This window comes from Vespula pensylvanica, chromosome 7, assembly GCF_014466175.1.
Source record: "Vespula pensylvanica isolate Volc-1 chromosome 7, ASM1446617v1, whole genome shotgun sequence".
NCBI lineage: Eukaryota > Metazoa > Arthropoda > Insecta > Hymenoptera > Vespidae > Vespula > Vespula pensylvanica.
This window is the reverse complement of record NC_057691.1, coordinates 7,220,273-7,237,547: the sequence shown is the minus strand read 5'-3', so window position 1 is coordinate 7,237,547 and position 17,275 is coordinate 7,220,273. Positions and strand designations below refer to the sequence as shown.

The following is a 17,275-nucleotide window of genomic DNA, read 5'->3' as shown; positions in this document are numbered from 1 at the left end:
ATATATATATATATATGCACAAACATACACATATAGTTGACATATAAAATTCAATCTATCAATAAGATAGAGAAACAAGATATTTAAATGATCGTCTTTTAAGATCTCATACATACATACATACATACATACATACATACATACATACATACATACATACATACATACATACATACATACATACATACATACATACATACATACATACATACATACATACATACATACATACATACATACATACATACATACATACATACATACATACATACATACATACATACATACATGCATGCACGCACACACATATATATAAAAAATTAAAAAAATTAAAAAATAAAATAAAAAGAGAAGGAGAAAAAATATTCCCGCAAAAATTATCGAGAACAACCGAAGCGATTTTTCTCCTCTCTTTGTTCTCTCTTTCTCTCTCTCTCTCTCTCCTTTTCTTTCCTACTCTCTTTCTACACGTAGTTGGAAAGCACTCGACACGCTTTCTCACCGGAAAACTTTGCCTTCGCCTTTGGAAAGGAGCCTTTTGTATTCAGGAGTATGATAATATCCATCCATCCCTAGCTTCCCCTTCCCTCTTTGCTTCTCTCCTTATCTTCCTCCCACTCTCTTTTCCACCCACCTTCTCTATCTATCTTTGTCATTCCTCTTACAAGTACGACGGCTCGCACCTGTTCCAGTCACCATATATACCCAACGTTTTACGCGTGTAACGCGGTATCCACCTCCTCCTTCAACCTCACCTCTCACCTCTCACCTCTCACCCTCTTCCACCCTCTCTCATCCTCTCCCTTCTACCCAAAAAAAAAAAGAGGTGGAAAAGCTTCTGCTACGTCTCGACGGAAGATTCGAAAACGGAAAGATCTCGGAGCTGTCCTCGTTCGAATCTTTTCGGGGAATAACTTGGCATATTTCAAAATGGCGGCATTTTAGATAAGAAAGTATGTAAGTAAGTATATCAGTGATATCGTAACGTCATATCATTGAATACGATATTTTCATTATGATCAGAATTTAAATATTCTTTTTCTTTTTCTTCTTATTTTTTTTAAACGTCTCTTCTAAATTTTTTTTTTTTTTTTTCTTTTAAATATAAATCTTGTGCAAAAGAAAAAGAAAAAAAGGAAACTTTTTATTTCTTGATTATGAATGTTCGATGAAAAAATTTTTTGACGCTTTTCATTGGCATTTATTTCTCTTTTTCCTATTTTTATTATACACGTAGAAAGAGAGAGAGAAAAAAAGATATAGACATACGTATCGACGCAAAGAGTACACGTTATGGAGAATTAAAAAAGAAAAAAGAAAAATAAAAAAAATCGCAAAAATTAAATTTCTCCGAAATTAAGATTATTCAACGTTCAAGATTAGAATCGAACGTTATATATCGTTGATCGAAGATAGAACGTCGAATATTTCTTCTTCTTTTTTTTTCTGTTCTCTCTTATCTTATATCTCGTTTAAAATTGAGAGGAAGCAATTTTGATAGATTCTCAAGGATCAAGCTAAGGACTTTTGCTTTGAAGGAGAAAGCGAATTCACATACACTATAATCTATCTACACACACCAATACACATATATTTCGAAATATATTTTTTCTCGTTGAGAATGGCATCGTTCGTATGTAAGTACGCGTCGTACATACTAGAAGCCTACATATGTTCGAACTTTGTTCCCTTCGAAGCATTTTTCAAGAGACGCATGGAACGAGGAATGGTCAAATTATGCGACATATTGCGCAACCAGACAACCCTCCTTCCTTCTCCCTCTCTCTCTCTCTCTCTCTCTCTCTTTCTCTCTTGTATCGTTCCTCTATACCTTTATAACCCCCTCTATCCCACCCCCGACTAGCACATCTCAGAGAATTCGACGATTCGATGCGGAAAATCTTGACGATATATATATATATATGTATGTATGTATGTATGTATGTATGTATGTATGTATGTATGTATGTATGTATGTATGTATGTATGTATGTATGTATGTATGTATGCGTGCGTGCGTGCGTGCGTGCGTGCGTGCGTGCGTGCGTGCGTGTGTGTGTGTGTGTGTGTGGTGTCTGTGTGTGAACGAGAGTATTGTTTCGATTACGACACGTCATATATCCGGTGTCAAGATTTTTTAAAATAATCCTTTACACGATTAAACGCATTATCGATTAAATGTTTCTTTCACTTTTTTTTCTTTTCTTGACGATCTCTACAATTATATGAAAACGTATGCTAAAGCGTATTAAGTAATTAAATAATTAAGAATATAAAAAACGTTAATAAAATATTATTATAATATTGATATTAATAAAAATATATAAAAGAAATTATATAAAAATGTCATTGATCGAAATTTAGAACAAAGAGACGGTTCGTTCTATTATCGAAATGTTGGAAAAAGATTAACTAACGTGATAATAATATTGATTTAATTTATAAAAAGAAGAAAAGACGTTCTCTCAACTCCGAGTTGTTTAATAATATATATTAAGAATGCGCCAACATCGTTGCGATAATTGACATCGAAGGGAAAAAGTCAAAAGTCGACGGGTCGACAGTAAATGCGATAATAATATTAGTTTGATTTAAAAAAAAAAAAATAAATAAATAAATAAATTTCCGTTCTACTTCAGAAATGATCTAAAAATCTCGTAATGATAACAATTAATCTTTCAATGATAATCGATTAAGAAACGAAAAAAAGAAAAAAGAAAAAATGTCTTACAAACGAGCAATGGCGTCGCAACGATTGACCTCGAAGAAATAACGATAATAAATTTCGACGTTACAAAAAGTTCGTACAAACTTATTGAGATTTACTACGAACTGATATGATCTATACGATCGTCGATTAAAACGAACGAACGGTGGTTTAACGGCGAGCGACAAATTAGCAAGAAATCGAAACACAAAACAAAATTTTATAGGTATTCCCCTAAACGTTGCAACCCCTACGATACGATGAAGAGAAAACGATTCGCATAGTTCAGCGTTTATTCCACGCATCAACGTAATGAACGACGATTCACAAAAGCTCGTTTGCAATTCAATAAATCAGCGTACATTCACTCGTAGAATTTAGGGTAATTTCTATCTATCTCTCTTCGTCTCTCGGAGCTCACCCTATTCACCCTTTTAAGTTTAACGCATTTTATCGATCGTTATCGAGAATCTAAAAAGAGAAAAAAGATAAGAAAGGGAAAAAAAGAAGAAATTGGAGTGAAAAGTATGTGATCGATAATAAATCGATCGAAAAAGGTTCCTTAATCGATTTTCAAATCGGAAATTGCCATCGTCATTCTCCATGGAACTCGTTACTACTGTTGTTATTGTAGTCGTTGTAATCGAATACTTGTGTGTACGTCAGATCGACGATATAACCTTCGAAAAGATCGATTGGTTTCATCGTAAGAACGTATAGAAAAGGAATATATTTCCAATCCATCAAACCGACGGACCGATTAGATTCTCTCTATTCGATTAGTATATAGCATTGTACACGATTGCATTTGAAATGCGTTTAGAAGTTCGCGAATCGGAATATATCAAGGATCATTGACGATCGACATTTTTTCAAAGGGTCGATCGAATCGCTCCGCGAAATCCTATTTCGCAAATTTGCAAATGTAATTTTACGACGAAAAAGAAAAAAGAAAAATCAACAACATTCGATTAAAAATTCTTCCAAGTTCGTTATTACGATTGATAAAAATAAAACTGTTGGAACGATGATGAAGTGGATGAAAATAAATTTAAAAAACGAAATAAAAGGGAAAAATAAAGGAAATATCCGCGAGATTCGATCAAAACATTTTCAAGCTTGATATTACGATTAATAAAATTTACGGAAATATTGAAACATTGATTGTTTTGATCGAAATAAAATTAAAAAATCAAAAGCAAAAAAAAAAAAAAGAAGAGAAAAATAAAGGAAATATCAGTGAGATTCGATCAAGACATTTTCAAGCTTGATATTACGATTAATAAAATTTACGAAAACATTGAAACATTGATTGATTTGATCGAAATAAAATTTTTAAAATCGAAGATAAAAAAAGGAAGGAAAATAAAAGAAATACCCGTTAAAAATTCCTCAAAAATTCTTCAAAAACTTTAAGTTTGGTATTACGATTAATAATGAAAAAAAAAAAAAAAGAAATATATATATACATGATTGAAAAAAACATCTAACGAAAAAAGAAATGCATTACACTCAAACGTTTTCTCTATAAATGTCACGTGAACTTCTTGGATATTAAAGAGAGAGAGAGAAAGAAAGAGAGAGAGAGAGAGAGAGAGAGAGAGAGAAAAGACAGGCAATCGTGAGAGGCTTTGCTCGATTCTTTCGTTTTTTCTCCCCCATCGGCCCTTTTCTTCTGCCCTTTTCAGCAGAGATCTCTCTGCCAATGGTGAACGTAAAAGCAAAGAAGAAGAGAGGATCTCATTAAACAGTTTTTCTTTCTTTTTCTTTTTCTTCTTCTTTTTTTCTTTTTTTTTTTTTGTGAAACCTTTCAATGCCCATCCGGCCACCCACATCTTTTCCATTGGCCTATTAAAACTGTGAACAATGAGTATATAAAATAAATCGTTACCAGCACGTTTCTGAAATTCTCCCTATGCCATTGCTTTCTTTCTTTATATATGTACAAAAAATTTCATACTTATTATCTCGAGATATAAGAAATATATTATATTATATTATATTATATTATATTATATTATATTATATTATATTATATTATATTATATTATATTATATTATATTATATTATATTATATTATATTATATTATATTATATTATATTATATATTATATTACAAGTTGTCCATTGAACATTTTGATTTTGAAAGACATTCGTGTTTATTATATTAAATGATAATAAATTTGACGATAATAATTTCGAAATTATTCATTACAATTATTAAATTGTTTCGTACGATCGCGATGAAAAAAAAAAAAAGAAAGAAAGAATTACATATAAAGTAAATAGAAAATTATTTTAGAAATTTGATTAGAAAATTTATGTACATAATTAACTTTTATGTATATCATTAAGATATCTCGACGAGTTTCAATCGTACATGTCGTAGCAAGATTGTTGACAGCAACATAAAAAATAAACAAAATAAAAAGAAACAAAGAAAAACAAACAAACGAACAAACAAACAAATCCGACAACTATTAATTTCTTCGATACGATTAGTCTAAAGAAAATTGAAATGAATTATTGTATCGAGACCAGACAATGTTAGAATCGATAAACAATACGTCAAATTCCTGAAAGAAATATATTATAGAGAAATCGGTCTTTCCCCGGGGCGGGAAATTTCATCGTTGATATTTCAAATTGAATTTGTATATAACCCATGGTTACATGTATATATATATATATATATATTATATATATATACGTAACATGTATCTACGCTGTTTCATCGTCGCGCTACGACGCGTGTTTCCATCTCCTGTATTTACATAAGTGACTTATGGACAGGACTTCGGTATTAGCTTCGCGAATGGCCAGCAACCTCGTTGGCTTGAATATCTTTGATGTGACATTTTCGCGCGGGAACTCAAACGAGGAGAGGGGGTTGAATGCTCGTTCTCTCTGCTAACGTTCGGTGTGAAATATCATACGGTACACTTTGCATGGATAGGTATATATGTATATACAAGTAATATACATAGAGGACGGATATGTATTATATCTCTATACATATCGCTATACGTTGAGCAATGGGGATGCAACGGGGAGAACACACGACGAATATTGATTTCGCAGATTCCGCATTTCACTTGGAAAGGGATACAAATATTTTCTAATATCCGGTCGAATCTTTTATGATTTTCTTTCAATTTCTTTTTTTTTTTTTTATTTTATTTTTTTTTTATACACTTCGATTTCATTATTACATATTAATACGATTCTCTATTTTATATATATATATATATATATATATATATATTTTTCTTTTTTTCGTTGGATATGATAATGTGGTTTTTTTGTATAAAAAGAAAAAAAGAAGAAAAAGAAAATTGAAAGAACATTTTCTAATAAAATCTGTTCTTTCTTTCAATCATCGATATTTCGTTTTAACGTCGAAATGACTAAATGATTCGATGAATGTAATTTTTTTTCTCGGTCCTTTTTTCTTTCTTTTTTTTTTTTTTTTAAATTCCATCGCAAAGTTTCTCTCTCTTTCTCCATCTCTCCCACCTCTTTTTCTTCTATATTAAAATATTATCGTGAGATATATAAAGTGAGAAATATCCGAAGATACAGAAAGGGAAGATGAGAAATCGGAGAATCGTTGAAATAAACGTTTCGTTCGGTCGGTAAAAAAAAAAAGGAAGAAGGGAAAAGAAAAAAGGAAAAAAAAAATGTACGTAACGAGATATATCTTTAGGGAAGGCACCATAACGTTACTTGCGATAACGTGCAATAATTCACGCTTTCCATTCACAGATGACAGCTGGCATCCATCTTTCGGAGACAAACCGAATGCGACACCGTAAATATAGACGTATGTATGCTCACATTCATCGGTGTGGCCCACCAACACCGATTTTTCATGCGTAATTAACTGTCACCGATCTAACAAGCACAAATTTCAGATAAAAATTCGACCTTCTCCGTTTCACCGGTTACGTGGTATTACAACCTTTGATATTAAAATTTAACCTTGTGAGAAAAAAAGAAATATTAACGCGAGCGAATAAAAAAAAAAAAAAAGAAAGAAAGAAAGAAAAAGAAAAGGAAAAGAAAAGAGAAAAGAAAAAAAAAACCCGATTCGATTCAGTCGATTTCAACAATATAATCGAATTAGGTGAATCATTCTGATGATAACGAACGAGATAACAGATAAAAAAAAAAAGAGAAGAAAAAATAAAATAAATTTTCTTCGTATGTAAAACGAATTCCATTTTATTATTACTATAGTAATTATTATTTTCATTATTAATTAATATCAATTAATAATATCGATTAATAATATTAATTTATAATTATAATTATTATTGCTATCATCAGTAGTAATTAATATAAATTAATAATATTAATCTTATTAATAATAAGATCAATATTATTATTTAACAATAATAATACTAATTATTATTATTATTATTATTATTATTATTATTATTATTATTATTATTATTATTATTATTATTATTATTATATTATTATTTTAGAATCCTCAATCGTTACACATATCTTTCTTTTCCTTTCCTTTTTTATTTTTGTTATTTTTACCTACTTTTTATAAATAAATTTCAAGCATAGAACACACGTGAGATTTGTTTACGCGCAAAACGCGATAACAACGGGAATGAGAGACAAGTTTTTTATTTCTTTTTCTTTTTTTTCTTTTTTTTTTTTTTTTTTTATTTCGTCGCAACAAATTGTATTTCTTGGCAAGCGAATATTCGGTAAGACGTTCGTAGCGTTGGAAACGATTCTATCATGAGCGAAACGTTTTATCAGATAAAGTCTTGCTATCGGTCTTGCCAGATAAGGGAACGGTGACAGCTCGGCGATGACACAGAACATACCTAGCTAGCTAGTCGAGTTCTCTACGACGGAGTTACGTTGTCTCGTGACGACGATTTTTTTTTTCTTTCTCTCTCTTCCTCTCTCTCTCTCTCTCTCTCTCTTTCTGTCTCTGTCTGTGTCTCTCTTTTCCTTTCTTCCTCTCCCTTTCTCTATCTTTTATTCCTTTTCTTCTTCGTCTTCTACTTCTTCTTCGTCTTGTTCTTTCTTCTTTTTCTTCTTACTTCTTCTACTACTCATCTTGTCCCACTTTTCCTACGTGCTGGCAATTCAAATTTCAACGTGCAAAACGAAATATCGTCGAGCAAGTAAGTTCCATCTGTTTTTCTCAAAATGTGAAAACTGTGAGACGGAATCCAAAAAAAAAAAGAAAAGAAAAGAAAAAGAAGAAAGAAAGAAAGAAAAGATCGAGACGAACAAAAAGTTCCAACGATCGAAGTTCCATTTCCTTTTTCTCTTTCTATCTTTTTTTCTATTTTATTTTTATTTTTATTTTTTTTTTTTTTTATGTAATAACTAAAGAAGCCTCTAGATCGTAGAAATCACGCGTATTCATTCATGAAGAAAAAAAAAAGAAAAGAAAAGAAATGATTCTACACGGGGAACTGATATAAATAAATAAATAAGTAGATAAATAAATAAATAAATAAATAAATAAATAAAATCCTTTTCTTTCTTTTTTCTTTTTCTAGAGAAATAAAATTTCGTTTTTCAGATCATGGACGCCCTCTATCCGAGTCTACACGAGAAATTTAAAATGGAAGGGGTCTGTCCGATTTGCCTCTTGGAGATGGAATTAACACCAAGATTTTCTTGCGTGAACGGTCATACGATTTGTTATCGTTGCAAGCCACATTTTTATGGATGTCCAACGTGTAAATCATCCCTCGACGTAGAGATTTTACCTGAAAGAAGTGGTTCCGCACATACTCCACCACCCCCCACTCATTACTTTCCACACCCGATACAACCAACTTCGCGTAATTTTCCAAGTCCGATTTATCCAAGTGCACCGCCAATGAACAGCAACGAATTTTTAAATCAGGAAAGAAGAAATCCTTGGGGTATGCCTATACCTCCTGAGGATCCTCAACTTTTGCCATGTGCTTATGCCTATCTTGGATGTTGGATTAAAATACCCCAACATCTTCGATTACTTCATGAATCCAGGTAAGAATATATGAATCACCAAAAAAAAAATATCTATATAAAAATATATAATATATATATATATATATATATATATAATTCATATATAAATATAAAATATATAATAATGAATATATAATAAATAAATAAAACAATAATATATATATATATCTTAAATATAAATATATAATTTGATAATAAATATATATATATATATAAATTTATATATAAATTTTGTATGTATGTATGTATGTATGTATTTGTTCTTTTTTTGTTTTTTTTCTTTTCTTTTAATTTGAAATTCCATATGATCATTCTTTTTTTTTTTTAAGAATTATAACGTATATAGTATGGGGACAATAGGTTTATTAAAAATTAATTTATACGTATTTCAATTGAAAAACGAGACTTTCAGACATTTTCATGCGTCTCATAATCGAGTACTATCATGAAAAAACCACCCTCATATTTTTCTCTCTACCTCTCTTTCTCTCTCTCTCTCTCTCTCTCTTTCACTCTTTATCCACATGCAACCATTTATCTTCGCTCGAAATCACTCCAGTACTCTTAACGTTAATATCGCGAACGGGTAAATATTTGATAAGCCATTTTGAATACCTGTCGATTGATATATTCCATTTCGACCAACGTCCACTCTTTTTTTACTCGCTCGATGACGACAGATATATAGAATTGTCGATTGATAAGTTAAGTGTATCCCCACCCCTTCACTCACTCTGCCCCCATTAAAGAATTTTTATAAATAGATGATTCCTTTCTTTTATTCGTTCACTTTTATTCAATTGCCGTACTCGACACTTTTCATTAATTAACGGTAAATATTTTATCAAATAAATAAAAAAATATACATATCGATATTTTGATTAATACAAATAATTAAATATCGCTTGTATTACGTGAATATTATTGATATTATTTTCATCACAAATTATAGGCAGCCATTCTTGTTTTCTCTCTCTCTATTTTTTTTTTTTTTTTTTTTTTTTTTTTTTTTTTTTTTTTTTTTTTTTTTTTTTGTAAAAAGATTTATATAACCAATTACGAATTTATACGATTGCAGATGCCAGTTTCGACCACACATGGAAGAAAATAAATTACCAACGGATCTTCGTCACGACCAGAGCGATCTCGTCGAATGCGTTCACAACGTCGTTGGTTGTAAAGTTAAGATGCCATTTTGGAGAAAGACCATACACGAGAATGTCTGCAATTACAAGGAGAAATTTTTAGCTATGAACGACGTGATCGAAAGCATCGGTTGCGTTACGATCGTCGATGATCCAGAGGAATTGATCGATTGTAGATATAGAAATATTGGTTGTATGGTAAGAATGCCAAGGAGAAAAAAATACACTCATGAACAAAAATGTAATTATCGAGTGGACGACGACGATTATCCTCGTCGCCATAATCGTCAATGGGAGGAACCTGACATAGATTTCCATGGAGGTTATCCTGACATAGAATTCGATCCAGAAGAGCAAGTTGATTGTAAATGGTACGAGTATGGTTGTCGAGTGAGACCAAAACGTTATCGTAAATCGATACACGAGGAAAAATGTAATTACAAAATGGCAGAGTGTACGTACAAGCATTATGGTTGCAATGCCGTATTCGAACCTTCTAGAAAATACGCTCACGAAAATTCTTGCGGTTACAGGCCATAAATAGAGTACTTCTTTGAATAGGATTAAACGAAAGCGTGTTAATACGCGATAACGTATATGAATTTATCTTTGAATATATAACTTATATAACATCGATGTTTCCTCCCTCTTTTTCCCTCTCTCTCTCTCTCTCTGTCTTTTATCGATAATCCTACGAATTTTATTCATCGATAATTTTATTATCGACGAAACAAATCTGATAATAAAAATTTAACAAAACGAATATGTCCCTTATCTGTGTACACATAATTTAATTTTTACTAATATATATACATATGTGTATATATATATATATATATATTTATCTATCTTAGGTATTATATAGTAAGTATATATATATATATATATATATATATTGTATCGTAAATATATATATCATAAATATTGTAATCTAATAATAAAAAGATTTGTACCAATTTCTTTACAACAAACTATCCACCGACCTCGATATGCCAGAACGAATATACATATTGTTAAATGAATATTAAACGTAACTTGCACGAAAGAATCCGTTTCGTAATACTTCAGACCGTCGACGTTAGAACACACGTTCTTAATCTTTCCAGCGCATAACGTGAAGACGTACAAGACGGCTTGATATGTACTATGGGTGATATCGATTAGCTATATACACAGATGGTAACATAACAACACGTGTGATGTTTGTCTATGTTTTACAATATCGTGAAATATCTGAATACTGATTTGAAACTTTCGATGGTCGTTTAATATTATCTCTCTATCTCTATCTCTCTACTTATATTTCTATTTCTATCTCACTCACTCGCTCGTTCGTTCGTTCGTTCGTTCGTTCGTTCGTTCGTTCGTTCGTTCGTTCGTTCGTACGCTCCTTCTCTTACTTCTCATTAAAGCTCGGAGTAAAAAAAAAAAAAAAGAAAGAAAGAAAGAAAAAGAAAATAAAAAAAAACCCGACCACTGTTACCAGTCACTACGTTCGTTTTGGAAACGATAACTGACGACGTTGTCGACGTAGCGATATCCTTCGTCATAATTTCTCTATCCAAGAAAAACTGGGTCGTACCTTTTATGTCGTCCAATTTCACATGCAAGTTTTCAACAGAGATCTTTCTCTTATTGTCTACACATGACACAAAAAGGAGCTACACACTTACATATGTATAATACATGCATGCATACATGGATGCATATATCTATATATTCTCGTATTATATTCGAAATCAGTAATAGATAGGAAAGAAGAGGAAAAGGGGGAAGAATAGAAGAAAAAGAAGAGGATGATGATGATGATAAGGAGGAGGAGGAGGAGGAGGAGGAGAATGAGAAGGTAGAAGAAGATAAGGAAAAGAAAATAAGAAAAAAAAAAGGAGTTTCTTCTTGAATGCACAAAAGTGTTGTTTCTATATTCCTTTTCTTTCCTTTTTTTTTTTTATCTAAAAGTAGACTAACTATAAATTATCGATTATTCTTTTTCAAAAAAAAAAAAAGAAATAATATATATTATATATTATATTCATTTATATATATATATATTCATTTTTATATCTATATATTCACTTTTATATATATACATATACATATGTATATTTAATACTTGAAAGAAAAAAAAATTCAACTTATAAAAGTACTTAGGATAACAGCAAAGCGGATCGAAAGACTAGTAGCTAAGACTAGTGGGTGAGTTTAGGAACCCCATTAGCCGCGATTTCGAAGAACCTGAGGGATAATACGAGGGAGGATTATTTACTCTCATCTTCTATCTCTTTCTCTCTCTCTCTCTCTTTCACACAGACACACACATACACGCACACATATACATCACATCAAGGAGATAGGAAAACTTACACTACCATAGATGGGATCATTGTTGAGCATGATCGCACGGAGTCTGGGATATCCAACACCTGGAGGCTAATGGCGCTAGCTCCTAACCCTCCTCCCTCCTCCCTCCTCCCTCCTCCCTCCTACCTCCTTCTAACCCTCCTCCTTTTCTGTTCCTAAAGCATTGCGTCGTTCTTGGACCAGAAACGACATTTACACACGCCTACATATCCATATATCATGCCCATTTATAACGTCGATGAGTAGCAAAAGATATGCTGGCAGATATGTACGTCATCGGTATCACGTTATTACGTTTCCATCTACTATTTTCTAATAGTTTTAAACACGAAAACTATCATCTAGAAACTAGATATATATATATATATATACTTCTTTTTATTATTTATAATATAAACTTTCTAATTAATTTCTAGCAATTATATAATGATTGTCTTTGTTAATTTTTTGAACTGCATTTTCTATAATGTAGATATTATAATAATATCGTTAATATTAATGTAAAGTGTTTTCGATCACCCGATGAATTTTAATTACTAAATTTGATTATAATAATTCTGAATTATACATTTATACATACACATACATACATTAGATTTATATTATATTATATATATATATATATATATATATATATACACATACACACATAAAAATTTATTTGTAAATTTATAAGATATATCAGAAAATTTGTTCTCTCTCCTCTCTTTCTCTTTCTATTGTATAAGAGAAAGAAACCTAAAGTACAACAACTTTATCTCGTAGAATGTACATCCTATCCATTTAGAATGACTTTTAAACACGGTAGCATCCCCTTTAAGATTCCAAACGTGCACGGGAGATTGTCCTCCACGGTCTTTACTATGTAAAACAGCCCCTATTCCCTTTTGTCCATGGGGGTCTATCGTCCTTTCTCTCTTTCTCTCTCTCTCTCTCTGTCTCTCCCTCTCTCTCTCACTCTCTTCCACACTATCTCTTCCTTTTTCTTTATTTTTTTCAAGATGAGTCTTCGGACTTTCTCAAGAGTATCAGGCAAAAGTTTCTTTCGCGAATCTGTTCGATATTTATTTAGTAGAAAAAGAAAAAAAAAGAGAGAGAGGGGGGGAGAAAAAAGGAAAAAAAAAAACTAAAAAAAAAAACGAAACGAGAAAAGTGTCCACACAGAAATTCAGAGAAAAGAGAAGCTGAAAGAGGGGTAAGGAAAAAAAGAGGAGGTGATGAGGGGTGGTGAAATCTGTCATGAGTTTCCAAGATTTTCAATGGATAACACCCGCCGCCCTCTCTCTTTCTCTTTCTCTTTTTATATCCTCTCGGTCTAACACGTGCTTTGATCTTCGAACGTGACCTTCGGGCAACAACGATCGACCTATGAAAGAGTATTTACGATGTCACGTGGGAAAGGAAAGCATCAAAAGCTCGATGATGACCATCTACTACGTATTACATTTTCTTTTTCTCTCTTTTTTCAACCCCCTCTCCCATCTTCTCTTTCTCTCTTTCTCTCTCTCTCTCTCTCTCTCTCTCTCACTGTGGTTATCTATCTATCTGTCTATTTTTTTCTCTCTATCTCTCTTTCTCTTTTTTTTTCTTTTTGTTAAATAACGACGCCGTTTATTTTTTAGCACTGTGACGCATCGTTACGACACGATGATATCGTTTAAAAGCATAGCGTGCGCGCGCGCGCGTTCGTTCGTTCGTTCGTTCGTTCGTTCGACGATGCGTTAAGCGAAAATCCATATTGACGGTAGGTATGTACATATATGTATGCGTTCGTAGGAAAAGATATTACGCTGGGATGCGTTTCCTCGATCGATGAAAAAGATTCACTATTTTAAACTTAGGGGGGTACATACGTACGTCTCGTCGGTGTAAACATTAAAGGGATGTACTCGAGTATCACGAGGAAAAAGAATAAGAATGGGGGAAAAAAGAAGAAGAAGAAGAAGAAGGAGAAAGGGGTGAAGGAGAGAAGGGATAGAGAAAAATTATAGTTCGTGCAGTCGTTTAAAAGTAGGGGGAAAAAAATGAAAATGAAAAGATGAAAGAAGTAACGTTTGACTTAACTTCTCAAAGAAATCGTTACAAATTCTTTCCTCTTCTATCTTTCTCAATAATAATTAATTATTAATTTATAACGTATAATAAATATACGACACACACGCACATATATGTTTATAATATATATATATATATATATATATATATATATATATGTCGTAATATAATATAATTTAATAGAATTGTCTCGTATAATTTTGAACGTGCGTATAAACGTATGAAAATTTATTATTGCGAATTTGTGAATTAGATGAATCATAAAAAAAAAATCTTTTTTTACGCCGACATAAATTTATAATAACACTTATAATTACACGAGAAGTAAGAGAACGAATTTTTTATCGATACTTAATATATTTTATCTTATCGCTATTCTAGGCAATATTGTATACTCGTCTTCGAAGTATAAAATAAGACATTATCGTTAAAAAAAAAAAAAAAAAACCCGACGACGACAACGACGACGACGACGATGACGACGACAACGACGACTACGACTACGACTACGACTACGACTATGACTACGACTATGACTACGACAATGACGACGACAACGACGACGACAACGATGATGATGATAATGGAGTGAGAAGAAAGTTTCTGCATCGACGAACAGAAGTTTCATTCCTCTGGACATAGTTCGAACGAGAGAAGAGAGAAAAATAGAGAAAGAGGGTTATGGGCGGCAAGTGAGAGTGTCGCGAGGGGTGCGGGCAAATTGCACCCCTGGGGGGACAGGGTTGACGAGTGGCGCGAAGAGCACAACAAGGCAGAAGTCAGGCGACTTTAATTAAGACACAGGTGCGCGAGCTTCTGTGTGTCTCGGTTGGTTGCTACTGACTTCGAAGCGTGAACAAAAATGAAAGGAACAAAAATAAAAGAGAAAAAAAAAAGAGAGAGAGCCACGAAAAGAGTTTTACTCCTTGTCGACAAAAACAGAAAGAAAAAAATAAATAAATAAAACAGAAAAAAAGTACAACACATGATACATACACGTTACATGAGATGTAAGAAGGAAATAAAAATGAAAGAAAGAAAGAAAGAAAGAAAGAAAGAAAGAAAGAAAGAAAGAAAGAAAGAAAAGAAAAATGTCATCGTAATATATATATATATATATATAAAGTTCTTTACTCTCCCGTCTTGTTTTTCGCGAAGGATATTTCAAAAGATCGATATAAGATCTCCTCTCTCTTTTCGAAACGAATGAATAAAAAAACGGAGTTTCCTTTTTTAAGCTGATAGAAGCTGAGATACCACTTGAAAAGAGGAAACAAGCTCTTCGAACCACCTGCTCCTCCCTTTCTCCCTCTCTTTCTCTCTCTCTCTCTCTCTCTCTCTCTCTCTCTCGGGGTCGGTATGGACGGAATCTCTTTCGGATGATTTTCGGATTTAGCCGCAAAAAAATGCTAACGACTTCTGTTCGGAGGAATTCATTGACGATCCGATCTACCTATCCAAGAAAATCCCCCAACACAATATATATATATATATATATATATATATATATATATATATATATATACACACTTACATATATACATGGAATGATGACGTAGGTAGGATAGGGTAAGATAGGTGGATACACAGAACGAAAAGTAAAGAAAAGAAAAGGAAAGTAAAGAAAGCAGCAACTCCTTGGGATCATTTTAATGCATGTATTCATACGGTGAAGGATGCAAAGATTTAGATAGAGGGGGTGCATAGGTAGAGTAGACTAGGGTTGATGCGATGTGGTGGTATAGGTGTTATAGAGATTTCCATGCTTTACTTTTTATCGTCCTCTTCCTCGAGAGAAGGGTACATACTCTTTTTCAAATATCCATACATATACACACCGTACGTAAGTATGTATGTATGGATGGATGGATGGATGTTTCCTTGCTTAGAATAACTTTAGAAATCGCTTATATCCTCGATACAAAGACACGATATTATATCCGTTTCGATCAGACCGGATATCCACACTTCTCGACAAACAGACTATCCCATTTCCCTTCCACCTCCCACGATTTCTCGTTTCCTTGACATACACACGCCTGGTGATAGGCAACACTTTATACCTCCTTGATAATTTATAGTATAAACGTATCCGAAAACATCCTGACGATAGGCAACCCGTCTCGCGTATCTGAAAATCATCGTCGCTTTGAAAGATCGAACGATGACGCATTAAAATTAATTACCGTATCGTTTGATCGTGTAATTTTTTTTCGAAATTGTAATTTTCTTGTCTCTTTCCTTCTTTTCTCAACAATATTTAATTAAAAGATCCCGAAAAAGCTTCGTAGCACCCGGGCCTTACTCGCAACAAGACGAAAGAAAAAAAGGAAAAAGAAAGAAAAAAAGAAAATGGGAGGAGCAAGAAAAAGGGGGAAACGAAATTTTCGAACAAACTTTCATGAAAGAACGATCATCTAATATACAGTTTATTTCCCCGCCAACACCAAGAGAACGGCAAAACGTAGGAATTCGAGTAAGTAGGTATACTTACTCCTCAGTTTGATTTACAAGCTTTCCTATATACATATAATACCATAGAAGGACGTAATCCTCGTTATAACAGAGGAGGACCATAGGCATGGGACTATGATTTTCTCACATAAATACATCTCCCGTAGATAAAATAGAGCCATTCGGATAACTGGATGCTGCTGTCTGTTACTGCTACCGCTGCTGTTGCTACTGCTACTACTACTACTACTATTACTACTTGCTTGCTTGCTTGCTTGCTAAGGGCAGGACACGCGAGCACCATAATTCAAGTTTACGTTACAAGTCCCTCACCGCTACTACTACTATTCTCACTACTCCTCCTCCTCCTCCTCCTCCTCCTACTACTACTACTACGACTACTACTACACTATTGCTACTCCTACAATACTGCTGCTGCTGCTGCTGCTGCTTCTACTACTACTGTTACTATTACTGAAGTGAAAGAAGAGAAGAGGTGGAGAAGGAGAAGGAGGAAAACTGCCCTCTCTCTCTCTCTCTCTCTCTCTCTCT

At 32.7% G+C, this 17,275-nt stretch overlaps 2 protein-coding genes and 1 long non-coding RNA gene across 6 annotated transcripts in view; 2 read left to right on the top strand and 1 right to left on the bottom strand.

Moving 5' to 3' along the window:
- Positions 1 to 17,275, bottom strand: part of LOC122630731 — a 169,369-nt gene that overhangs the window by 107,742 nt on the left and 44,352 nt on the right. The gene's annotated exons all lie outside the window — the stretch shown is intronic.
- LOC122630735 lies at positions 678 to 6,715 on the top strand. 2 transcript variants are annotated; one of them, XR_006327554.1, is made up of 3 exons: positions 678 to 957; positions 6,474 to 6,531; positions 6,623 to 6,715. It is a non-coding gene; the product is annotated as an uncharacterized LOC122630735 (long non-coding RNA). The 2 variants fall into 2 exon arrangements; XR_006327553.1 differs by having other exon boundaries at positions 678 to 961.
- On the top strand, positions 7,712 to 10,485 carry LOC122630732. Of its 2 annotated transcripts, none has more exons than XM_043815549.1 (3): positions 7,712 to 7,864; positions 8,272 to 8,726; positions 9,787 to 10,485. In XM_043815549.1, exons 2-3 carry the CDS (start codon positions 8,275 to 8,277, stop codon positions 10,391 to 10,393), a joined length of 1,059 nt encoding a protein of 352 aa, XP_043671484.1. In that variant the 5' UTR covers positions 7,712 to 7,864; positions 8,272 to 8,274; the 3' UTR covers positions 10,394 to 10,485. The 2 variants fall into 2 exon arrangements, with proteins under 2 accessions (XP_043671484.1, XP_043671483.1); XM_043815548.1 differs by having other exon boundaries at positions 7,727 to 7,864; positions 8,249 to 8,726.

What these genes read in the sequence shown, in the direction of transcription:
- LOC122630732 (XM_043815549.1), top strand. Translation starts at nt 8,275, where the DNA reads ATGGACGCCCTCTATCCGAGTCTACACGAGAAATTTAAAATGGAAGGG. An exon ending in CGATTACTTCATGAATCCAG is followed by an intron (nt 8,727 to 9,786) that starts GTAAGAATATAT and finishes ATACGATTGCAG; the next exon opens with ATGCCAGTTTCGACCACACA.